At 45.3% G+C, this 26,580-nt stretch overlaps 1 protein-coding gene across 1 annotated transcript; it reads right to left on the bottom strand.

Annotated features, from left to right (window-relative positions):
- Positions 1–821: 821 nt before the first annotated feature.
- On the bottom strand, positions 822–26,563 carry epg5 (ectopic P-granules autophagy protein 5 homolog (C. elegans)). The gene is made up of 45 exons (XM_066712014.1): positions 26,470–26,563; positions 25,244–25,703; positions 23,558–24,541; positions 22,595–22,838; positions 22,262–22,398; positions 21,852–21,959; positions 21,476–21,549; positions 21,033–21,147; positions 20,101–20,215; positions 19,529–19,679; positions 18,929–19,090; positions 18,496–18,653; positions 18,142–18,296; positions 17,690–17,830; positions 17,439–17,603; positions 16,891–17,013; positions 16,256–16,518; positions 15,978–16,118; positions 15,468–15,612; positions 15,028–15,225; positions 14,795–14,905; positions 14,541–14,663; positions 13,986–14,152; positions 13,326–13,553; positions 12,855–12,978; positions 12,543–12,690; positions 12,177–12,348; positions 10,947–11,109; positions 10,470–10,612; positions 10,193–10,349; positions 9,853–10,047; positions 9,438–9,651; positions 8,820–8,962; positions 7,876–8,083; positions 7,578–7,653; positions 7,142–7,245; positions 6,522–6,697; positions 6,090–6,275; positions 5,601–5,810; positions 5,336–5,480; positions 4,834–5,076; positions 4,501–4,720; positions 4,115–4,336; positions 3,895–4,009; positions 822–3,518 (listed from the first exon to the last, which is right to left on the bottom strand). Exons 2-45 carry the CDS (start codon positions 25,298–25,300, stop codon positions 3,336–3,338), a joined length of 7,812 nt encoding a protein of 2,603 aa, XP_066568111.1. The 5' UTR covers positions 25,301–25,703; positions 26,470–26,563; the 3' UTR covers positions 822–3,335.
- Positions 26,564–26,580: the final 17 nt, after the last annotated feature.

Below are 26,580 nucleotides of genomic sequence, written 5' to 3'. Positions count from 1 at the left end.
GGATTTGGTCATTTTGATTGACAGTGGTCAGGGGTGGGCAAACTGCAGAGCTAATGCAGTTTCTTTGATACCCCTGATGTGCTAGCATGTGTCTAGCTGTAAAATCTGCAATACCCCCCAAGAAATGGAAACGATATATAAGAATAAGGAATTAAATAGTTCATTTTGTGTAATTCTTTCCATTCGTGTCTGGAAAGTGCATTTTTAAACTGCATTTCTTGAAGGGATTTAGCCTACTTTTTTGAGGTGATAATTGCCTTCAGACACCTACAGATGGTTGCTTAAGCTCCCAGACACTGTTATGTAACTGTGCAATGCTAATGTCAGACTTTACGCGACAGTGATAGACAACTCAGTACATTTTACATGCAAAAATAATATGCTCTTAAAAACATTTTATGGTAATAAAAATAACAAGATGCATTACAATTAGCATCGTGAGCGATAGCAGAAAGCAACCTTTTTGAATTTGTATTTATATTTACAAGGCAAAGTATTATTATATAGTGATTTATTTATTGGGAGACACCCTTACTAATGCAAGAAAAACCTAATGTATAATATAATTTTAATGGCATAAAGATTCAGCCTGATTTGCAATATTTATATTACAAGTACCTAAAACTTCAATACATCTGTAATAACATGATTCAGTAGCACAAGGAAGCATATTTTTGAGAGCTTTTGGGAATATGTCCAGTTTTGTGAAAACAACAAAATAATTGCTGGAACAATAATTTCCTGTGAAAGTGTGTGGTATCTAACATATTGCCCTGTTCAGGATTTTATGCTTTTCAGACATAAGTGAAACTCACACAACATTTGTCATTTATTATTATTTTTTTAATTTGTATCACATTTACAGTGTTCTAAGGAACAACAAATATCAATTTACACCCACCCAACACAGTGAGTTTTCTTGTGCATGAGCCACTATTAAAATCTGCTTGTGGTGATCCTGGACATCTGTGCATGGCACAATGAAATATAAAAGTGCAGTACAGTACGTAACAGGCATACTGGTAAGGCTGACAACAGAAGCTGCAGATTATCAGGCGGTGTGCTAGGACATCCATGTGAGGACACATCTACATCTCAGATCCAACAGGACTTTAACAGCAATTATTAACCATTCAGAGTTTCACCCAATTGCTTAAGAATAATCAGAGAATCCTTTCAATGGCATTAAATGAAACCTGGGAAAATCACATTACAACTGGTAAATTACCAAAAGTAGAAGTATTTCTAAAGCAAGGCATTGGAATGGCATTAGTAAATTGGATTTCATTATTTTGACTGAATCCAAATTTGACATCATTTTACTACACCTGCACAATAAACTGCGGAGCATTGGGGAGCTTTGTTGACCTCAGGTGACCTGCTCAGAAACTCAACTGATTGAGAATAGTGCAACATGGGAATATACAAAAAGGGGCCGATATAAACTACACCAGCAAACTAGTACAGTGGGAAGAAACTAAAGAAGTCCCTAATGAGAAGATCTGAAGATATGAGTGTAGAGACATAACCAGGTAATACCGACTACAATCTCTAGCATTACCGATACTTTAAACCCATAGTGAAACTTCCAGAAGAGAATTTTTGTTTTTCATACAAGTAAATAAACCAACAATCTGCATGCAAGTACATTTCATATTGTAACATTCTTAAGTTGTTTTGTCAAGCAAACAGGAATCTCACCTTAATCCACTGTAAAGGTTTAAAATCTATACATCCTATTAATGGAAGTTTCACACATAATGGCAGAGCACATGTATCTGTCTGTGCTTTGGCTGTTTTCAAAATGGATTCCTAATGCTGGGCAGCTGCACACAAAACTATTTACTGAACATGGGGGAGGGGCAGGATTCTGCTTTCAGGCTAAGATCAGCATTGTGTGGAAGTCCGAAATGTGTATATAATGTCTGATACGAAACAGGTGGAAGAATTCAAAATGAAAATGACTTATTGGGCCTCACTTAATTTGTCACTCTTGGCGCTTAAGTTGCCAAGCCCAATGTGTGTCAGGAGGGTTTGATTTGGCACAAAAAAAACAAAAACAAAAAACATGCAGAAGTAAAAACACAGGGAAAATAATAAACATTTCTAACGGACTGTCAATGAGTAATTTCAGCACCAGGTATTCAGTATAGACAACATTTTGCACTTTTTTCAAGCCGATTGGCTTCAAATGCTATAGAAATTGATGTAGTTGGAGCTTTCTAATACAAATTGCATATTCCAGGGTTATGCAGAAGTCATGTGTGCACTGAAATAGAAACCCCTTGGAGGCAACAGCAAGTAGAGGAGTTAGATTTCTACTTATCAAATGTCCAGATCTCCAGCCCAGCAACAGGGGAAGGTTTTATGGGACACTCACTCAGTCTTAGAATTATATAGGATACATTAAACCAACCAGAATTACTAGTACATTTTAAAGCAAAGATATAGTTTTAAACTCACACACAGATGCATATATGTACATAAACAATACAGTGACGATCGCTTATACACTACAACTGTTTTCAGCGACATCTGGGGAAGTTATACTTTAAAATCTCACCTACACGTCCAAGAAGGATTTACATTTGTAATTGGTAGCTGAAAGATAAGAGAGCATGATCCAAGTCAGGCACCTATACACATTTTACAATATACATCATTCTAACAAAGCACTTAGAAGTCCTGAACTCATTCTTGTTTCATAATCCTTTCAATTGGAATTCTGAAGGACACTTTACTTGATTAGTTGATACTGGGATTTAAAGGCTTAAAACTTGATCATCAAAATAATACACCAACCCAGGAAAGACATCATTTTCAAACTGATCACGTTTCTTAGGCAAGATCTCTGAGTACTATAAATCTAAAATCCATTCCTCGAGTTACAGTTAGCAGCCAGGAAAAGGAAGGAAAGAACCTCAGTTATCTGTACATTCAGAGAAGGCCGCATCCCTAGTTAAGAATGTTGTGTGATGATAAAAGAGCGGTGTCTCTTCCGCTCAAAGACAGTACACAGGTAAGGTGGGGTAGGCAGCTGATACAGTCTCTCAGTACTTGGTTACTTCCAGTGCTTAGAAAAATCCCTGGCAGGCCCTCTCCTGGGAACGGTGCGGGGTGTTTCAGTCAGCAATTCCTGGGAGAAATTAGACTTTCCAGAGCTTGGCAGAGCATCCCTGTTCTTGGTCTGGGCTGCCGGATTCGAGCTCTGAGTCTGCACTGCCCTCCCGTGTTTCGTGGAGTTAAGACGCCCACATGTTCAGTCTAGCGAGAAACCAAGATCTGGCACCGTCGACTCGCAGCAGCTGCCACGCCCACAGGCAGAGACAGACGCACTACCGTATGATGTCCAAGTAATGCACGTCTGTGTAGAGGGAATTGACGAGGAGAGCGAGCAGGCGATTCCCGTCCTGCAGACAGTGGCCGGGGTATCTGATAAACTGACAGACTTGACTCAGGGTGTCTTGGAACGTGGAGTACTGCTTACTGGAAGGCATGGTGTCAAGGGTGCTCAGAGCCTGCGGGAAGACGAGCAGCGCATCACAGCATGTTGAACTGAAAACATTTCCTGTGCCTCGGGCCCATTAACCACTTCTGTGTCTGAGCTTACATGACAAGTTTTAGGAGCAGGGATGACCAACAAGCTGCGACCCCCCCATCCTCTAAAATATCTCAACCCATTACAACCACTATGTCCAACTAGTTTAGGAAACCACAAAGAAATGACCGCCTTTACATTGACAATTTATGTACTGGCGTGAATCAGTGACAATATGCAGTATTTCTGTACCTTCACTAGGTCAGACACTCACTATATGCTGCACTGTTACCACAATGATTTGGTGAGGTAGGAGGGGTACGGCCGAAAGCATTTAGAAACCCAGTGTGCCGTACCTGCTGTGCTTTGGGCGATAGCTGCAGGTCTGTGCCCTGCTGGAGTCTCAGACGGTTTTCGGCCGGGACCTGGACCATCAGGAAGGCGGACATACTGCGAGCCACCACCCGGAACCTGCAACGACATCAGAGACCTCAGCCAGATGAATGGAGAATTATAATATGGTCTGTAGAAGAACGAGGTCACACCCAGTTGCTCAGCGCTGCTACAAGTCCCCACCTGTTGGAGAGAGGGGACTTCTTGCCCAGCCCTATCGCTCCCAGGATCCCAGAGGCCATCCTCTCCTCGCCCAGCTGGGTGAGCTGGGCCTGCAGGCTGAGCAGGACCAGGATCAAGGGCTCCAGCGAGCAGCCCTCCTCCTGCTCCACCTGCACCTGCACCAGCACCAGCTGCAGGAGCTTGTGCCACCACAGGAACAGCTTGGCCTCGTCTGCCGCACTGCTGCACTCAGTCAGGGTTAAAACAGAAAGACGAGAAACAGACAAAAGACAGGTTCAGTCTCGTTACTCTGAAGTTCCGTGGCGCTCTGTCCTGCCCTGGCCCTGATGTAAGCGCTTGGGGCTCTGCACACGAGAGGCACCACTTGACTTCCAGGTGCACCTCACCTGGGGAAGACTTGGCTAATCCAGGTGTTGAGCAGCCTCAGGGTCCTCTTCTCATTGACCAGCGTCTGCTCCAGGTTGAGTCTCTGCAGGACGTAGACGTACAGCGTGAGGAAGCTGCCCAGCGCCAGGCTCTCCTGCAGGAAGTCGTCCACCGTCAACTCGGGCACCTGCAGGGACACCAGGATCGGACCCCAGCCGGAGTACTGGTCTGCACAAGCTCCTGGCATGAGAGACACAGGGAGGTGGAAGAATATCATAAGATTGGGTAGCATTCATCAGAGAGCTGTGCACATACTGACTGAGAGGATTGCTTCTTCCCCTGCTCCCTCTCACCGTCAGTGAAGTAGGCCAGGATGCAGGCCTCGGTGGTGCGGGCCATGTGGCGCACGGAGGCCAGGCAGCGGCATGCGGCGGTCAGGAGGGGCAGGACTACCAGGGCCCGGGCCCTGCGCTCCACCCAGGCGTGCAGCTTCCCGCCCAGGGCCTCGGCCGTGGACACCCCCGTGCTGTTTAACACCGTCAGCACCTCGGAGCACAACGCGCATGTGGCCATGTGGCGCTGCTGCAGGTTGGCATCTGAGGGAGACACAACACAGCCTTCAGACTCAAAGTGAAACACTTGCCACAAAGCTGAGTCCATTTCTATTTTAATTATTGACGCCACCTATAGTCTCTAGAACAATATATATTTTTTATGCCAAGACCCTTACAGGGTGTTTAACAAAACCAGGCCCCTCCAAGGGTAGCCTCAGGGATCAGAAGCTAATAAAGGCAATGTTCCAGAAAGAGGATATCACTCTCTTAGACCATGTTCAGTCTCACGGCGGTTTCGCACCTGGTGGGTTGAAGAACACAATGTCCTCCAGCAGTCTCTCCATCTCCTTTTCCAGTGCTGCCAGGCTGATGTCTCCCCGCTGGTCCAGGGTGGTCAGGAACTGAACAGCCAGGCGGGTAAAGGCCTGGCACTTCAGAGTCATGTCCTGCTGACACATTTTCACAAAAACATGTTCACAGATGCAAGCGTCCTTTTCCGCAGAAGTCAGATATATCCTACACACAGCTACCCTGTCCAAACACAGGTGTGCTCAGTTGGTACTCACGCTGTGCAGCATTCCTTCAAAGGAGGGTCCAAACCCAGCGGCCATCTTCAGCAGTTTGACGATGAGCTCTGAGGAGGAGTCCCTCTTCAGGATGAGCGCGGCGGGGTAGTGGCTGTTCACGTAGCTCATGACGTTCTGGTAGGAGGAACTGTCCACAAAGTGCCAGGGCAGCGAGGTGGACTGGCCCAGCAGGTTGAAGAGTGGAGAGTCCTACACGGATCCACAACAAGGACACATTAATCAGAGCAGGAGAAATAAGTATGCAGATCATTTTAAATACGGACCAATACACAGAAGACGCCCTAGATGCTGCTGTCTAAGTAGCGACATAACGGGTATGAAAACAAGAACTAACGTAGAATCCACTGTACTTACTTAATCTTATCTGCTTTAAGTAGGACAATTTTAAAAGACAGTTAGTTTTTTCCCCTCAAATCTTAATATCTGATATAATAGAAATGGTTTAGACTTTACAGGTGTGACACTCACAGGTTTGCCGAGGAGTTGGTCCTCCTTGGCCAGGAACACCATCATGTAGAAGAGGTAGACGACCATTGCCTGGGTCTCAGCACTGGGCTGTGGGCCAAGAGCTCCACTCAACACGCTGACCCAGTTCACCTCGCACAGCACCGCCCCCAGGAACAGGAAGCAGCTCTTGGGGCTGCCTCTCTCCACCTGCACACAAACTGTCTCAGTGGACTCGAAACCCAACCATCACATACCTCAGCAACCTGAGCTGCTGCCTTTCAGCACCGGTTCAAATACTCCCCTACAACTACTGTTACACCAGTGTTCTCAGTCAGAAGGCTAATATCACGCCTGTGGGCAGTGACTCACGAGAACGGCTCTCATTCTATAGAGTGTAATATTCAAATAATTAATGGGGGGGTAACAGAGGCCTGTGCAGGAGAGACGCCTCACCTTGAAGAGCTGCTCCATGAGGGCCCGGTCTGGGTGCAGGTCTCTCCAGGGCAGGCGGCTATACTCGGTGTGGTAGGTGTACAGGAGGTACTCTGGCATCTTGGGGGCTGTGCATGAGTCACAGTAGTGCATCAGATGCAGCCAGAGGGTGCCCCTCTGTCCTGGCAGCAGCCGGTCTGCGTTACAACGGACACAGACAGACGGAAAAGAAAAGAAGGTCAAACACAGGAACACGCGGACACTGGGAGGATTACGAACAGGAGCAGGTCTGCTTAGTTCATCTGGAGGCAGCTGACCCTGGGATTTGAGATCGTCTCTCAAAGGATCACAGTGTTTCTGCTTCGGTGATGCGCCAGGGTGACTTGCACCCGACTCACGCCAGCCTCTGTGTGAAGGACAGACGATATCTGCTCTAATGATCAATGTGATGTTTGATTTCAACCTTTTTCATGTCACACACCAAAGAAATTGAAACTACTTAAAACTAAATTAGATTAATTTCAGTTCAGTGAGGTGGGTTGTGGGAGTTGGACAGTTCCCTCATGATTCCTGCAATTTGGCTTCAGTTGAGGAGGCTGATCACTTGACGGTGAGGGGAAACCACAGAAATGTGATCCTACCTTTAAAGATAGTGTGCAGAGTGTCTGTGAACTGGGAATACAGGGCCACCATACTGGCGGCTGCAGGGGTGTCTGTCTCCAGCCATGGGTAACAGCGCAGGTTGCTGGGGGAGGAAGATAAAGAGGGAATATTGTGGATTTTTCATAATAACATAATACCATAATTATTATTATACTAAATATATTACAACGACCAGCACTACAAGTACATTTTTGACCAAAGATAATGTTACAGTTTTACGAGGAACTGAGCCACGCCAGGTAACCATCTTACAAATTGTACAAATGTACAGGATGAAATAGACATTTCATACAAAGCACTCCGGCTAACAAATTCTAAACAACCCAATGGGACACAACAGATCACTGTGGGAGCCAAGGATGTGAGGGGAAAGTCAATGCCAGAGAACAGCAGCAGACTATGGTGCACACAGACCTGACATCGTCTGTGTCCAGGACCAGGATCCACGGTTTAAAAAGGCCAGCGATCTGAGAGTGCAGAGTCAGCAGAGCTGAAATGAGAAGAATCCACTGAGCCAAAGTGCTTCAACTGTTCACTGTTATGGGATCAGCAAGCTCTGTATAACATGCTATTTTACCAATTTTCTGAATCAAACAGTAACTGTGACTAAGTGGAAACCTACTTCACAAACATTTATTGTTAACCTGATAGGGCTCTGCGTGGGACAGAGCAGATAAATGGAAGTGATCGGAGAGGTTCATGCTTTCTGTACCGTGAACGGTGGTGCTGCTTCCCACCGGCTCCTTTGCTAAACCAGCCAGCACACAGTTAATAGTGTTGTTCACTAGGTATCCCCAGAAGAGCTTGACCTCCTCCACGTAGGGACCCCATTTAGGAAACAGGCCAAAACTGCGGAAATCCGCTTTGGAAAGACGGAGCTTCAGGAAGAAATCCGACAGCCATTCTATCGTCTCCGTGACCTGAAAGTGAAAGGAATTGTATAATTATGATTATTTTAATCATCTAGTAACAGAATACCCAGGGAGCACCCAGTCAAACGTCCTTTTGTTCTGTATAGTGGCAGAATCAATTTATCTACTTTACCCAAATAAATTATAAAGTAAACAAGATTACGTTTACATACAAATACAGGTCTTTATTAGAGAAAACTATGAGTATACATCTATTATGTGTGTGTGTGTGTGTGTGTGTGTGTGTGTGTGTGTGTGTGTGTGTGTGTGTGCATGTGTATGTATATATACACATACAGCTCTGGAAAACATTTTCAACTTTTTCTTAAATCAGCATCTCTACATGTATGGCAGCCATTCCATTGTATTCATATATTTATTTGGAATTTGGGAGAAATGTTGTCTGTAGTTTATAGAATAAAACAAAAATGTTAATTTTACCCAAACACATACCTATAAATAGAAAAACCAGAGAAACTGATAATTTTGCAGTAGTCTCTTCATTTTTTCCAGAGCTGTATATATATATATATATATATATATATATATATATATATATGATAGTGCAACTAAGCTTTTTTTTAGCTTAACAGAAGGCTTTTTATGCTGACAACTAGAAACAATACGAAAAGATTTGCTGATATCTGTAAGATGATTGGGCATTATTCTGTTAAAGGCATGTGAAACCTGAACGAGTTAAAGAAGAGTATACTTTGAGCAGCACTGTCAGTGGACCCTTATTTACTTGCTGAGGAGAGAGGACGATGGTGGTGGTTCTTGATGCAGAAGCAGGGTTTTTGGACGACTTCTTTTTGGGTGGAGCGGAGCAGCCCAGCACTCGGAGAGACACCTTCCAGCACTCAGGACTCAGGAGCTGCTCAGCTGAACCTGCATGGGTCAACACACGGTCTGTGGTAAAAACTCACACCTGCAGGACTCGTCTGTGGTAAAAACTCACACCTGCAGGGCTAGCATCGATTATTTATCAGGTGGAAAAACACACGTTTTTGTTTGAGATGGAAATGTGTTTATTTTTAGGACAATTTATTAGGTGTCTGAATGTGTATATCATCTGTAAAATTATCTGTACTCTGAAAATAATGTGGATACTACAGTTAAAGAGCTTTATATGCTGCAAAAGGAGGAGCAGGCTAGTATTTATAAGACACATATTTTCCCGCTGTGTCAAGCACAATTAGTCTGATAATTAGTGGTCTCTGAAAACCACTTCCCCCAAGGACATTTTTGTACATCTGCGATAGCATATGGAAGGATTCAACTGAATATGAATTTTCTCTCTCTTCTCAAAGCATGTTAAAAGAACTAATACTAAGAGCAAAGAGATACTGTGGTCATCCCTTACTCTGCATGAGCAGCCGAAGGAAGTCGCTGTAGTGGTCGGGGAACTGGTAGCACAGCAGCTGGGTCCAGTGCTTGCAGAAGAGGTTGAAGGGCATGAGGACCTCCTGCTCGGGCTCCAGGCCACAGGCGGCCAAGGCCTGGTGCACCAGCGTCATCAGCCGACTCCTCTCAGAGAAGGGCGGCTGGCTGGACGACAGCCACTGCAGCAGGTCAAACTGGGGGAGGAGACACCACGAGTCAGCGGAGAAAGGGACACCTGGTGGCATGTTCATTGAAGAGGGAATTTTCTGTTTTGTTTTTATACCATTAAATAAACAAAAAAAACTAGAAATAGAGAAACAGAAGGTACAGCACATTTTGGGTTGACGCAAGGATGCAGAAACCAAGCGGCATCAGACTGAAAGAAGCGGGGGAACCTTTGTGAGCAGCATGAAGACCACGTCTCCGCTGTCGGTGTGCAGGGCGTTCACCACCTCCTCGTACAGCGAGAGCAGCTCGGCGGGGCAGGCGTTGGGGGTGAAGAAGGGCGAGAGCAGGTTACACAGACGCCGGTTCTCCAGGATGGTCTTGAGCATGCGCTGACACTCGCCCGGGGCACCGCTGATAAACACCTGTTCAAAGAAGCACATCACAGGGTGGCTTTCACAGGCAGACGCTGCACATCACTTACACATACACATAGGCCAAAAGCAATGTGGGGTTTTTTGAGGGTGGGGAGGGTGGCGGGGGCAGGAAGAAAGGAGAAAAGACGACTACCTGCCCCAGGATTTCGATGCAGGAGGAGAAGAACTGCCGGGTTGGAGGGTGGCGCTGAGTGTCCTCACAAACAAACGACACAACTTGGTAGAAGGCTGCAATTCCCACTTTCTGCACGATGGGAGCGGACTGCATCTTGAAGGTATTAACAAGAGCCCTACCACGCAAAACAGAGAACACAGGTGACTGACGTATCCCACAGGATGTTTTTATCATCCCAGAATTAAATAAACACGCATGTTGTTGCCTCCTTGATGCATGCACAGTTTATACTCACGTGATGAAATTCTCCATGTGGACGGCGGCCTCGGCCACGCTCTGCGGGGGGGGTTTGATGGAGTCATTCTGGAGCTGCTTGATGTCACGCTTCAGGGACTGGATCTGGTTCTGCACAGGCTCGAGCTTGTGCATGCCATCATACTGGGGAAAGAACGATAAAACAGAACAACCAACCCCAAAAAAGCTTTAAATGTGTCAGATAAGAGTCTCTCAAAAGCATGATTCGTGGTTTTGTACTTAAGGGGCTCACGTCACTAATGAAACATAGCTCAACACAGCGCACTGAAAAAAGAGAAACCCATATTTAAGGGCTATTAATCACAGATGAGGAACTACTCTTCCAAATGCAATTCCTGCCAAGAAATGTTCCAGACCGCATCCCATCAATACAGCTGAAATCTCTGAAGCAGCCTATGCTTGTCAGAAGTATCAGAGATTGCAGGACATTCCTGTGCCCAAGCCCAGATCCCCTTACCTTCACGGTGATGAGTGCTGAGCCCTGGCAAGGCCGGCCCCCGCTGCCTCCACACTCCAGCTGCATGGCCAGCTGCTCCTGGCGGTTGATGTAGAGCTGGGGCAGAGTGTCCAGCAGCTCACTGTCCAGAGCAACCTGCTGGGTCTCACGCAGGGCGGCCAGCCTGCCAACACAGCACACAGCACACTCAGGTGGGGAATGACAATAACTACAACAGCCATCACTGATATCTCATATTACTGAAGACAACAAGGGGGGAGAGTGAAACAGATAGTTATATGCAAATGTTTGGGCACCCCTGGCCAAATTATATGTTTTGTTGATTTGAAGTGAAAAGAAGAGATCTGTGAGACCAAGAGTAATCTCGGATTACTGATTCTAATGTCCCACAGTCAGTGAAGAAACTGAAGCTGAAAAAAGGTTGGATATTACAACAAGACAATGATTCAAAACATACCTCAAAATCAACCATACACTACTTCAAGAAATGAAAGATTAAGGTTTTGGAAAGGCCTTCACAGTCGCTAGACTTGAATTTTATTGAAAATCTGTGGGTAGATCTCACACAGAATATTTAGGAAAAAATTCCTAAAGCAAGAATAGAAAGACTGTTCGCTGGCTACAAGAAACATTTGGAAGCTGTGATTTATGCCAAAGGGTGTGTAAATAAGTACTGACTGATAGGATGCCCAAACTTTTGCTCATTCCACATTTACTGTTTTATGTTTTTCAATCTATGAAATTCAACAAATAAATAATAACTATGCATTTAAAACTGCAGAAATATGTAAAGTTTAAGTTTGTTCTCTGCAGAGGCTGTGTTAACTTCTTTTCACTTAGAAAATCAACCAAATGTAATTTGCATATAAGTGTATATATAAAATTACGTTGAATACAGTCTAAACAGATTCATCAATATTTAACAATAAAAATAATTCAAAACATTAAAATAGCTGTTAACACTGATGAAACCTACAGGGGAACATCTTTTTTAATTGCTTTTTATTTAAAAAAAAAAACAAAAGGAATGGACTAAAGTGTGGTTCGGTTTTCACACAATTTAAAACCTGTTAAACCGCAAACGGGGCACAGACAGACAGGGTGGATGGACAGACAGACAGGACAAACAAAGAAAACTGTTAGAGAAGAAAAGCAAATGCTGGGTTGAAGAGTTACAGGTCACATGTTCTCAATGAGCACATTTTCACTGCCTGTCAGGCTCTCACTCACCTGGCCTGGTGCTGCAGCTTGCTGAGGTCCTCCTGGATGAGCCTGGTGGCGGCCTTCTCATCCGACAGGCTCCCGGGAGACACATCGGGCACGGGCGCCCGCATGGGCACTATGCCTATGGAGGGCTGTGGAGCGTCATGCTTATTCAGGTTGGCAAGGATACGGTCCTTGGCTTCGAAGGGAAACAATGCATGGGTTAGCTGGAGCAAAGCTTCCTACCAAAATTAGGTAATGAACTATCCAGCACTAGACCTGAAGGACAGAGGTCATCCAATGAGAAATAACACGGTTCAGATGTGTATGTTTACAGGTTGGATAGCATAACAGGACTATGACGTGTGCTGCAGGGCCCCTGTGCCGACTCACCAGCCTGAGGGTTGATGAAATCAGTGAAGATTGACACGCCGTGGCTGTGCAGGAGTAAGGGCTCGGCCCGGGCTTTCAGCCACAGACCCAGAACCTCCCTCAGCTCATGCTGCACTCGGTCAATATCAACATACTCGATCCACACGTCCTGCAAACAGAAACGGTCATTGATTTCAGAAGGCTTCTAAAATAAAATTAAGCTTTTAATTAAAATAGAAGTAGAAAAAATATATTAAAAATTTAACAAAAATGTCCCAGGACACAACTACAACTCTTGAAGGCACAATATATATATATATATAGTAAACAAACCTGCTGATTTTGCATGATTTTGGCCAATCGGTGAGCATCATACTGCTTTGGCAATGAAGGTAAATACACTTCCTGCTTCTGTAGGTTCTCATCATCCAGCCAGACAGCAAACACATTGAACAACCTGCAGCACACACAAACATGGCAATATAGATCTGGGCTACAATTCAGATGACACAGTCAATTTCCACTCCTGAATTCCCCTCTTCAACATCTAAATACATCACATGTGCTTTAAAACCCCACAAAGAAGAAGGTAGTTCTGGACATTACAGTTTCATTTCTGAGTTTCACATTTACATGTTTTAAGCCAAGATGTGATTTAAACGACCTTCAAATTGTGAATAATTTCTCAGGGAATAGGCAGGCCTCAGGAATCTTAGTTAATTACAAAACACCTCATAAATGTAATTGATATTGACAGGTATAGCATAAGGTACCGTGTTCCCATGTAATGGTGTGTGTGATTACCTGACCAGCTCGATGTGCAGCTCTGGGGAGGTCATGTGGTCAATGATTGGGGTTCCTGGGCTGGTTTCCCCCTCGCTGGGGTTCGAGCTCCTGGGGACTTTCAGGGCTTTACTGGCCGCATGGTGGAAGTCGGCCACCTCCACCAGCCGCTGTCTCAGCTCCTTCAGCAGGCTGGCGTGAGCAGGGCTGTGGAAGTAGCGCATCCCGATGCAGCCTTTCGCCTCCAACCTGGAACCGGACCAGACACATTGAAAAATGAAGAGATTTCAGTGCAGACTGCAAGCTGACAAACAGGTCTTTTCATTTTTATTGTTTATTAAGATGATAAATATATATACTTTTTTATTAAGAAAGGAGGAGGAAAACAAATTAAAAGTCTCACTATACAGCTCTGGAAAAAATTAAGAGACCACTGCAAAAGTTTCTCTGGTTTTACTATTTATAGGTATGTGTTTGGGTAAAATGAACATTTTTGTTTAATTCTATAAACTACTGACAACATTTCTCCCAAATTCCACATAAAATATGAATGGAATGGAATGGCTGCCATACATGTAGAGATGCTGATTTAAGACAAATCTGCAGTGGTCTCTTAATTGTTTTCAGAGCTGTATGTCTTCACCATGAAGCACCGGTCGAAGGCAATGAGAGCACATGTACCCGAACTCGGGCCCAGGCTGACGCAGGTAGAGCTGGAAGAACTTCTGCCAGATGAGGGGAAGGAGAGGGTGGTCTGCTGGTGTGGCCAGGGCCTGCTGGCCCCATCGGTACACCATCAGTCTCTGCAGGGACGGCACCACGTGCAGCTTCAAGCGAGCCTGGGCTCTCTGTAAACACACAGGCCGGCAGTCAGGACAGCAGCCTTCTACTTGGCCCACACTCCAGGGTGAGAGAGATGACAGGAGCTCGTCTATGCAACCACAATAATCTCTCCTGAACTACTTAGCAAGTGACTGGTACACAGAGCTCTCAAAGGAGTGCGTATTTCACTGGTCCTCACCATGCCTGTGGACTACAGGAGTATTGGAAAGGCCCCTTTAAAGAATTAACATAATCCTGCATTTGAATTCATCATGTTGTGTTGAATTTAGATTTTGAAGCAAGAAAGGGCCCTTTGGAATAGAGTACATGTCAAAAAACCAAACACAGAATAGAACAAATAGTGACAAAGTAGAAAAGCAGAGGGAAAGGTGAGGAGCTCAGTAAAGCTGCCACCTTCAGGGCCTGGTCAGGAGGGAGGGAAGGGTTGGTGAGAAGCTCGTGCTCCACACAGCGACGCAGCTGAGAATCCTCCTCGAAGATGGACTCCATGTTCAGAACCACCCAGGAAAACCACACCTGAGAGAAGGGTGAAATCAGCGTTAAATATACACGGGCAATTCGCTTCATGCAACAGCAAAAGACAAGAGAGACGTGTGAACAGCGAGACTGAGAGCCAGTGAGAATCGCTTCTGCTTCGGATTCCTTACCTCCCCAGGTAACGCACTGCCCTCAATGAAGGAGGGCGTGACGTTGCCCGCCACGATCCAACCCACGAACGAGGACAGCAGGCCTCGGTCTCCATGGTAACCCAACGCATTCTTTAAGAACGAAAAAAGACAAAAAACATAAAAGCGTTTTCCATCGACTCAAACAGCAAATGTATTTGAAAAGCAGAACGTTGAGTTTGAAGGTCCGCCCCTTTTCTCGGCCTCTCCGTCACCTTGTGCTGCTGGTAGAGCAGTTTATGCAGGCACTCCTCCTGCTGGTGCAGAAAGGCCGCACGACACAGGTGGTCCAGAACGTACAGGACGGTCCTGTCCCGGTGCCAGAGGCTCTGTCCCGTCAGCACCTGCGTCCAGAACTCCAGCACTGCTGCCGCTCCCACCCGGCCGCTGCGAGAGCCCTCAGACACGTGGGTCTGGGTGCGGTAGAATAACAAGCCGTCAGTGACAGGACACGCTCTGCTGACCACTTCAGACACAACACACTTATAGAATCTCAAAACCCAGGGATCTACTGTGATTGTCTGTATCCATCATGGCTTAACAATGGTTCAAACCTCAAGAAATGCTTTAAAAAAAAAAAATCTAAATCATACTTTAGGTTATCGATCCCATCTGGATAACGAGACCCCAGGTATTGGGCCAGTATCCGTCATACCTGGATGACACTGTTGAGAAGTTTGACGTTCTCTCCGTATGTGGCCCCTGTGAGGTGCTGAGTGACCTTGTGGGTGACCTGCTGTGTCATGCCCTGTGGAACCACGCTGTCCGACTGCAGGAACAGCTGAATGCAGCTCAGGAACCTGCAAAGGGAGACAAATAATGACTATTTAATTAGTATTTAATAATTACGGAAATGAGACTCTGACAGACTACACATGCCGTCCGTATATGGGGCTGGGAAAATCACGTTCATGTAATTTAGTGCTGGCTGGAAATAAAAGAAAAGTGTAATACCCACTCTGCACTAAAAGGGTTTAACCAACATAATATGACAAGGCATTCATCTGCTTTTAGGTCTGAAATCTAATGGGAATGGAAAATTATCCTGAAATAAAGGCTTGTGTGCAGCAGTTTAACCCAATCAACAGACATCGCAGACTTATGGGCCTTCAGTAATCGAGAGCAAAGATAGTGAACTGGAGAGATTAAGGATGCGGCCCGTAACTGTTCGTTCTTGAGCAGGTAGTACTGGCAGGGGTAGACCAGGGGCAGGAGGTTGTCCAGGACGTGCACCGCAGCGCGCAGGTGGCGAGACTGGACCAGGCTCTTCAGTAATCCCACTCCCTCGCTGCAGAATTGCTCCAGGCTGCGGAGACACGACAGGCCCTCAACACACGTACCCACGCTGACCTTAGCAGCACGTAAACACCATAGAACACGACCACAAAATAAAAAATAAGTTCAAATTCGACTCAAAGCTTGGTCACACGCAGGCCTCTATACCTGTGCCCAATCGTTGTCATGGTTAGGGCAAGGAAGCACCCAATGGGTATCCCAGCCTTCACCGCTTTCAGAACAGGGTGCATGGTGGGAGTTTCTGTGACCTCTGGGATGACAACACAGCTGGAGGGCAGGGGAGCCCAGGCGTCCTGTGGACTGTGGTCATTCACGTGCAGTTTGAGCCTCAATACCAGGTCCCAGGCCCACTGGTTAAAAGAGGCTTCTGGGGTGTGCCCCATCCGCACCACATTGGCCAGGTACGAGACCTACAGGCAGAGAGAAGGAGAAGGAGAGGGTGAGAGAGGTCCATCAGCATGTCAGAGCCCATAGCACTGCTAATAATTCAACATATTATAGAATTCCTTATCAGAGAAGAGTCTACAATTTAAATGTGTCAAGAAAGAAAAGAGTTTTGAAGGGAGAACTGAGACTCTCACAACAAGACCAAATACCTCAGCATGTCTAATCTCGACTATCACTCTAATGGTTCTTTAACTGCAGTCTAAAAATGCCAGGACATTGAGGTCTGATCTTTTCTGGGATGCTGGAAAAAAACATAAACAAAAAGCAAAGCATGACAGCTAAAAGGAGCTGTTAAAAGGGAGTGCAAATCGGACTGAAAAATCAGGCACCCCGACCTGTTTGATGCTCTCAGAGATGATCCCTGCGTACGGTTTATCGGTGAGGTATTTTTGGTAGGCTTCAACCACCAGCAGGGCTACTTCCGTGTGCAATGCACGATCAAGGGCCAGACAGTTGCTCTGTGGGATAAATAGTGTCATTTAACCAAACACTATTCAAATGTACAGCAACAATCACAATTTCCACTTAATGCGAAACATTCCTGAACAGTTCAGGTGCTAACTAACTGCTCTGTGACATTCGAAGTGGGGTTTTTCTTTCTCCTCAGAGAAACCCAAAGATAGGAGAAGAGTTTATTTAAACAGATGTATCCAAATACATAACAGTTATAGACTAAAACAGGAAGAGAAGGACACACATGCACAATTGCTAATGTGTACACACTATACTCATACAGTCTCATACAAACTCAGGGAATACTTGGGTAAAGGATAGGCCAGACCGATAACAGGACCCTTGTAAATGCTGTGCACAACTGTTGCTCTGGAGTAATTCCCAGTGAGCTATAGTGCCGTGCAGGATACTGTGGAGAGCTGTAACACACCTGCTCCTCAAAGCCCCAGTTGAGCCCCTCCAGGATGATGCAGGCCAGCTTGTTCTCCACGGCAGACAGGCTGTAGCCCAACAACCACTCTCGGATCACTCCTATCTCCGCTCCCACAGGCGTCCATAGACAGAGAGGCAGTTCCTTGAAAAGGTACAGCGACACCTGGACAGACAGAGTCAATACATAACTGAACTGATTCGTGAATGATCAGGGGGGACGGTTCTTGAACAGTTCACCGCTTCACCCACCATTCCAACCCTGTCGATGGTTTCCCGGAGCCGCTGCAGCAGTACCGAGACGATGTGTGGATGAGCTGTGGCTATGGCCGCCAGCAGCTCGCGGCCCACCTTGGAGAAGGTTTCCCTCGTAGCCACGGTCACATACGACACCTGAAAGAAATAGGAGACAGGGACCTGTGAGACTTGACTTACCTGTAGACCCTTCCATTAAAAAACAAACACACTGCAAATTAACCTACGAACACATTCCCAGAGTGAGAACACCAGTGCTGATTAAAAGGGATAATGATATGAACTAAATTAATCAACGAAAAGCATTACAATGGAAGGGTGTGAACGTTTTTAGCTACAGCTACAACTGTACACATCATTATAACAGATATTTTAAACATTTAATAAATAGAAGGCAGTTGGTGGAATGGGGGAGCAGAAATAAGTAGCCTCTGGGTGTCCCTCAGTACCTCATATATCTGCAGCACTACAGTTCGCACAAACTCAGCATCCACATCAGTGCGTTTCGGCTGGGCCATGTGTGCGAACGTGGTGAGCAAGCAGATGCCATCAGAGCCATTAATCTCAGCCAGCCAGCTTTCGAACTTCTCCTGCAGCTCCACTTCTGCAGGGAGAAAAAGACAGGATCATCTATTGCCGTCCCACCCTGCATTTCAAAACAAATGTTGCCAGTCAAGTCTCAGCTCTACTCTGCTCAATCCCAGTAGAGACTAGTCACTCTTTCATCAAGATTTGTCAAGGCCTTTACTCTCCCAGATGGGGCCGAAGTTCCTGTGATGTCACTGTAAGTCACAGACTCTCACCTTTCAGTCTCTGGATGCAAACATCAACACTAAGGTTTGAGCTCAGCCTGTCCATGCCCTCTGTCTCTGTGCACTGCATAATGTAGAAGATCTTCCACAGCATGGAGCTTGAAAGGGTCCCATAGGGCATCTCTGACATGAAGAGCCAGATGCCCAGCCTACAGGGCAAGAGCAGCAACACAGCACTGTTAACACACCACAGCGAGCCTGCCCAGTCAACTCCAGCCTCCACTGAAGGAACATCACTGAGATATAGGTATGAACTTAGAGCGGGTATCCATTCTGTTTCAGCAAGCAAAGACAACTTGATAACAAAACAGCAAACAAAAAGAGAATGCATTTCTCTTTGTCTCCGTGTCTTCCCCAGCATTTTTACAGAGCTACTACAAATAACTTGCACTACTTAGGTCCTGGACTTGGCTTCCTCCCATACCTTTTAGCCTTTAGGACGTGCAGCACAGCTCTCAAGAACAGCTCGTCGAACTCCACCTGCAGCTTTGCCATCGAGAAAGACTGCTCCTGCATCGTGGTCCTGCTCACACCAGTCAGACTGACGTACTGAGCCCAGTGGTCACTCACATAGCACAGTGTCATCCTGTTAGAAAGAGGGGACCGGCCAAAAAGAGCCTGTAACAATCTAATGCTAGTCACACATTTCGATTTCTAATATCTGATGAAAGAATCTTTGGTGTCAGGAGTGGGATCCTACCCGGGTAGGTGACCTGTGCCAGTCAGGACAGGGAGGACGATAGGAGTAGGCTGGGAGAAATATACTCATTTAAGTTCCTATTGAACACCAAATAAACTGTAGTGTACACCTGATCCTGTCTTATAATATTCAGAAGGCCTTAAATACAACACAGAAAAGCTTCAATGTCTGGTTTTCTTAGAAACCTTAGTATTGTAGCAAAAACTACTGAATGTAACCTCTATTTCGATTTCTATAGTATGGTACACAGATGGTGAACCACAACAAGAGAGGTTGTTTTCAGGCTACCCACTAATTCGAGGGTGAGTGGAGCGGTCTACCCACCTGATCATGTGGCCGATGCGTTTCACAAACTGTCTGTATCTGGCTCTGTTGTACGTTTCCAGGCCCACCGCTAACAGTTCCACCAAGGAAGAGGCAAAAGCAAAGATTTTCATCATCTTCTGGCCGGTAGTTGACTGAGGCTGATAATGACCTGGTCAGGAAAGAGAAGCAGAACACCGAGATTACCAGAGCAAGTGGAGTGTAATTATGAAACCACGGCACCTCATGGCAAACTGGCACTCCTAACAAACTGTGACAATTACAGGCTGCACAGCTCCTTCTATGTGTTGTCTGATTCTGGTTATGGGTTCTGAATGTAGTGATGACTTCCCTCGCTTACAGAAACACACTGAGGTAAAGCTGTTAGTAATTTCTTTGAGTTGACACAATGGCTGCATTTTCATTTACATTCATGATACATTTGTTGATAATTATTATTATTTATTTCTTAGCAGACACCCTTATCCAATAATAGCTAATAGGGCAGAAGATGTGCTTGGAAACCGTGGCCGTCAATCAACCTACAGATACTGGAGAGCATACACACTCCTGGTAGAACTGCCCGGATATACCTTTAGATGTCATTCCTAATAAATGCCTGAAGAGCTCATCAAACGGAAACTGTGAAAAAAGGGCGATTAAGTCATCTTCTGCCAGAAGCAGCCAACTTGTCTCCGGGTCTTCATCCTGAGAAGAAGAAGAAATCTCAATGGACCAATCAGGATATGCAATGTACATGTTCCTGCATACTTCATATATAATTAAAATAACACAGTGAGTATCTAATAAAGGCAAAATGTTGCACCACATGCAAACAGCTTCCCAGTCTGCTAACTGATAATAAAGATTTTTTTTGTGCCTGATTACAGATTTTTGATCATGAAATTAATTAAACCACTGGTAATGCAAAACAAAAAAGATAAAACATAATAAATTCTAGAGAAAATATACAGTTTAACTCCTACTGCTTCTTAAAGGAATAGTGTATCCATCTAATGTAATTCCATTTTAATAGTATAAAAGTTTAGAAGTTTGAGAGAGCATCATTTTAAATCCAAAGGTTTAAAAGTCAGAAGGATATATAGTAGGAAATAAGGGATTGTTCTGAATGGGAAAAGACTTCTGCTGAGTGGAGAAAAGATGCCAAACCCCATGAATCAAACTGTTTCAAAATCAATAGGCCTGCTCACATTAAATATTTATTTCCACTTTCCCCACCTTCTTTTAAAGCCATATTTAGCATGGTTTATCCATGTACTGTTTCTCAATTACAATTAACTCTATTCACTCAAAATAATTAATGTAAAGAATTTGTAATGCTTTAAAATGTTTCTTGTGTAAACTAAGTCACCCTGGATAAGGGTGTCTAGTAAGAAATTAATAAGAAAAAATATAAGAATAACATTAAACTCTTGATTTGTACACCAGTTGTGATGTAACTGCACCATAAGGATTGTCAGACTGTAGGCCCCACTGAGTGATGTGGATTAAACTCAATCATCACCTCCTCTCCTCCTTCGTCCACTAGGGTCCAGTTCCCCGACTCCTGTCCAGACTTGGAGGAGGAGCTGCCCTTTTTCTCGCAGGGTTTCATGTGGCACAGGAAGTCTGGGCGGTTCCTGCAGGGAACACAGCACAACAGTGAGCTCAGGCTTAGCGTACGCACCAGCTTCATTCTCTTACATGGCATTAATGTGGCAAAAACAACAATGAACCATCATCCAAATTTAAGTGAATGACCGAATAGAAAGCTTCAGGAAAATAATATCTCCTCTTTGATTAAAAAAAAAAATTATATTGAAATGACTTCTAGTGGCTATTAGGACAGCATAAAAAAATATATAAAACAAACTGACATCCATTGTGTGAACTCCCAGCCACCACCACCCCCACTTGGACATCAGTGCAATCCGTTCCCTCTAGTCCTGTCCATCTCACTGTACTGACCTCACGGGGGACATCAGGATGGCCAGCGCCTGCATGAAGTGATAAACCCCAGAGGGATTACCCAAGACTCGTATCTGAAGAGAAAAAGGTATTTAAAAGCAAATTAAATGAATATTGATAGAACCTACAAAGCTAATGAGTCCATTTTAAACAACAGATTGATGCTGATTCTGTGGGAATATGATGGTAGAGAGAAAAGTGCCTTACATTGCAGGAAAATCTTAATACTAAAGACAAGGTCAACTTTCTAAGGTCTTCAAATTACGATATTCTGATAGACAACATTACCTAGAAGAACTGTACTGTCCAATATGAAGAGAATAGTGAACGGGCTGACCTGTCCTGCTGACAGAAAGATACTGAGAGTGGCCCCCACCTGTAGGAACGGCACGGCCCACTTGCCCACTCCAGCGGGGCAGCACAGCAGGTGGTGGAGCAGGTACAGGTTGTCCCCAGCAGAGCCCACTCTGTGCAGCACAGCCACCTGAGACGAGACAACCCCTTCAGCACACACAGAACAGACAGGACCGGGCAGACCCACCGGGACTCCTGACAACCCAAACTTTCCAACTGGAGGATCAGCATCAACAGCATCAACACGAAACGCATTTCTGAATCCTGCAGCATTTCCCTGCTTCATTGCTTTTCTGAGCTCCATTTAAAAAATCAGGAAACAGCGCAGTCAACACTATGTCTGCAGAGGGACTGGAATCTACCTTCCGCAGTGCATTGGCCTTTGACCTCTGTGGATATGGGGGCATTAGAAAAAGTTAAATTGCACTGTACCAGTTTCTGCAACCACAGGTGCATGTCTCCCTGGAACTGGGCGTCATCCAGCACCCTGCGTGTGAAGCTGAAGAGGACGCTAATACTCTCCTTCAGAGGCTGCAGAGAGGATGGCTGGGACTCCAGGTCAGAGCACTCTGAAGAAACAAGGGCAGCCCGTTGATTAACATCAGTCACAAACAGCTCGTAAAAACCTGAAATGGCTCAAACTGCTGCAAAAGATGCATCTCATCTCATTTCCATCCCTGTAATACTGTATGAACTGCAGGAGGTGACTGCGGTAGTTCTAAGTGGATCATCAGCCCAATCAGGCCGCCTAGCACAGACACGCACCTTCCCCAGTCTCCAGCACTGCCGCCGCCCTGGTGGAGGGGTTGGCGCTCAGCAGGCGGTACAGGTAGGACTCCACCTGCAGCCGCGACAGCAGCGTGGTGTAGGAGTGCAGCGCCACCGTCTGGTGCAGGAGCTCTGCCCGGGCCTGGAACTGTCGCTGCAGCTCCCCCAGCACCGGCTCATTCAACACCACCTGCTGGAAGCGGTGGTAGCCGCACACCTTGGCCTGGTCCGCACAGACGCCCTGCCGAGGAGAGCAGGGCTTGTTAACACATACGAGGAGATAGGGACACATGCAGATGCACAGTGCTGAGCAGACATTGCTGTTTGATTATACAGAGGGTTGTTTTCTGGTAAGGTTAAAGAGTGACACCAGCCAAGGCCCTTACTGATCAAAATAAAATCTTGCCGCTTTTTTCTTTAGAATTTTTCAAGAACAATTGGCTCAGTCAATGTGTCAGTCTACACCCCTGCCAGAAAACACAATATGAAAAATGTAATTGTGCTGTGTGGCCTAACCACCATTCCTGGGAGCAAAGGCAATCCTCCGCTGTCATACTGCTGAGGTCAAAAAGCTCAGACAGATATTTCAATGAATGTCAAGTTAATCTGATCCCTTAAATATTTTCCCCTATTCAGCAATGTACACTGAGGCCAGAAATGCCAGGATACGCTGGCTGCATCACTTGAATTAATGACAATGAAGGGGTGAAAGAGACACCAGAAAATCTGTGTGTTCAATAATGGATTCCCTTGACAAACATCATCAGGTACAATTATTTCTGGTTAAATCAAAGTAATCCTTTAATATAGGTTAATATGTTATGTACCTGTATTTAGATCTAAAATCATATGAAAATAACAATATGCAATATTTAACACCCTTGTTAATGATTTAATAGATAGTAATTAAAATATTTTTCCTCATTTAACTTTTAATACTGGAGCTGCCATGCTACTCACTTGCAGGGTGAGCTGCTCGTCCTTGAAGTGCCACAGCCGGTTCTGGGTGGTCTTGCAGTCGGAGTTGGAGGCCTGCAGCTCAGCCTGGGCCTGGGTCAGCTGCTTGCGGCATCGCCAGTAGTGCATCAGCAGCTCGTGCAGCTCGTGGCCCTCCTGGTGAGCCATGCACTGGAACTCAGCCGCATGTAACTCCACGTTCTCCAGCCAAGAGCCGGGCTCCCACAGCCGCAGCTGCTCCGTAGTGAAGGGCTGGACGGCCGGGCTGAGCTGCGGCAGCTCGGGGTACAGCCTCTGAAGGGGCTTCTCCAGCTTCACCAGGCTCACAGGCAGCAGGCTGGGGGGCGACTCCTGCTCCACCAGGGGAAGCACGGCTGGAGCCCTCTGCTCAGTCCTGTCAGTCACTCTGGAGGCCTGTGAGAGTGGCGTGTCCCCTAGGCCATGCTCCTCCACCACCTGCAGCTGTGTCTCCAGTGAGGCAGGGGGGACAGAGCAGACCATGAGAGGGGCTCTGCTGGTCTCGTGTGCACTGTCCAAGCAGGATAGCTCAGCACCATGATCCAGCAGGCGGGTGTCCTGGGTTCGAGACTGTGGGGGTGTGGGGGGTTCCTTTTTTATAGCGTAATCTAGTTGTTCTTGTTGCTGGACATTCTCCTGCTGGACTTCTCTTTCTTCTGCATTGCTGTCTTCCTGCCCTGTGTCAGCTTCGACAGCATGCGTTCCCCCAGCCTCACTCTCCGCACCGTCCGCGTCTGGGCTTAATGAGGGCTGTGCTATGGGTGGCTCTGGGCCTTCACCCCTGACCTGCCCTTCAGCTGGGTCACACAGAGGGATGTCAGTGAAGTCATCGCTGGACTGCAGGTCACTTTCGGCCCTAAGGACAGGTGGCAGGGACTCCCTCAGAGGGAGAGAAACAAATTCCTGGCTGTCTGGAGCAGCTGGTATCCCCACTTTCTTCAAGCCTACATTTGGCTTTTGCTTTTTGTCCTAGGAGGTCAAAGAAAGAAATTGGACACTTAAAATAAAGAAAAGGAAACATTAAGGGTTTTTCCCTGATGGGTGACTGAATGATGGACATGGCATAGTATTCCCATAGTAGGGAATTTTCACCTTGTGCCTCCTGTCTACATATATTCACATGAGCATTTTTTTCCATGTTAGATATTACAGTTTCAGCATTGTTTGGTGGGTGACAATAAACTAAAGTTATCGTTTTTTTCAATGTAAATGGTAAAAACCATGTACTTTTTCAGAATTGTATTGCAATTCACAACAAACAGCCCATGCTCCTGCAGTGCTGACTGAATACAGCGGGATGAATCTCCAATACACAAAGGCATACACTGCACTACAACTGACTTTCAGATTGCTTCCACTAACACCCACTCTAATACCACTGTTAAACATGATGACTTGAAATAAAAACATTTTTGAGAAAGCAGCTTTACATTCACTTCTACATAAGTAGTTTAGTGTTACAATACCTTTGTCTCCTGTATTATTAAAGGTCTAATGGAACAAAATATGAATTCCTTCCTTTTTGGGACTATAAGTGATCTCAGTAATATACATGGTGGCGCTTTTGGGCACCCTGTCATCAACAAGATCTCACATTCGCCCTCAATCCCAATGTTAAGGGCAATGGCCTGCAGTGTAAAATAGCAGTACCGCGACGACAGATGCCCTTACCTGAGATCTGGCACTCTGCTTGGGCTTGGTTTTCTTGGGTCTCACTGCTTCAGCCATTCCTGGAACTGTTTGCACATGATCTGTCTCAGAACACACCCAGTTCACCGGTCAGTCTCTCCAACTCTTCCAGGGCACACCGAGCTGGGGAGCATTGTTACCCAGTGGCGCAGCTGTGTGTCCGTAGCTCCATTTGAAAACACAGCAGCTTTTGATATGATCCACTTCTGACCAGTAGCTAGGCTTCAGTACAGTGCTGGTTGTGAATTTAGACTTTGAACAAGCACCAAGAGGGCTGTTAGTAGTCTTTACTTAAAGTTCCTCAGATCTACAACAGATGGCCTTTTATTTAAAATATTATTTGCGCACAAATACTGGTAAACGTTTGATGCAGAAATCTTCTGTGAAGAATACTATACCTGGTGGGACTTGCCCCCCCAGGTGGTCCGTTTGTCCTATTTATCTGAAGAAAAAAAAATTGAAGAAATGATCAGAATGTGCAATCGCTCTTAGATACACAATAGCAAAAATCACATTAGCTTCAATATTAAAACAGACGTTTATTTAATAGCTTAAGGTTCATATTATTTTCGCAAATGCACACAAATCTCAGGCGGAACATTTATACACATATACAATTAAATATGCTGAATAAACAGCAAGGCATTTTTGAGGTATAACGATATATTTATTATAATACAAGCTCCTTAATACCTTTACGTTGTGAAATACGACTTTACAATACAACAAGTCTAACAAGGAATTCATAATTCTAATAGTTTACAATGTGTCAAACAACTTTGGGTTAAACTAACATGCATTATTCTGTGTATATGTAATATACAGATGTATAATCAAAGAATAAGGGGTAATTAAAGAGTTTTGTTGCACATATCTTGAATATAGCTGCTGACACTCGACGATATTATGAAAAAAGGTTAAAAACAACTACAATGCTTTGATTATATCGTGTGTAGCTTTTCCTTTGAAAGATACACCACCAAAATGAAGACACATAACACGATGACATCTTTGTTTTCGTGTGACATTTTTATTAAATACTTTGCATTAGCACAACACAACCTTCCAGCTCTTGGCCAGACAACAACAAAACAAAATCACCTGGCTGAAGACTCAGTGTTTCTCAAACAGTCGCAGAACATGGGCTTACAGCAATAACACTGTCGTTTTCATCCAATCCCTATAAATTACAATGTATTTTCGCATACCTATACTTGAAGGCAGTGACCGTTTCTATGTATCTCCCTTCGTATCAAACTCCACTGGCTCGTCCCTTTTGTTTTCCTCATCCAGGAACTGTCACAAGACAGAATCAAATC

The sequence above is a fragment of the Amia ocellicauda genome, chromosome 8 (assembly GCF_036373705.1).
Source record: "Amia ocellicauda isolate fAmiCal2 chromosome 8, fAmiCal2.hap1, whole genome shotgun sequence".
Classification (NCBI taxonomy): domain Eukaryota; kingdom Metazoa; phylum Chordata; class Actinopteri; order Amiiformes; family Amiidae; genus Amia; species Amia ocellicauda.
This window is presented reverse-complemented; position numbering and strand designations above follow the sequence as displayed.

Coding starts and splice junctions, on each gene's coding strand:
- epg5 (XM_066712014.1), bottom strand. CDS start 25,300: ATGGCTGAAGCAGTGAGACCCAAGAAAACCAAGCCCAAGCAGAGTGCC. Junction 9,652..9,852: donor TCTTCATGCTGCTCACAAAG/GTTCCCCCGCTT, acceptor CTCCTCCCCCAG/TTTGACCTGCTGCAGTGGCT. Junction 5,077..5,335: donor TGTGTTCTTCAACCCACCAG/GTGCGAAACCGC, acceptor TGTCTCCCTCAG/ATGCCAACCTGCAGCAGCGC.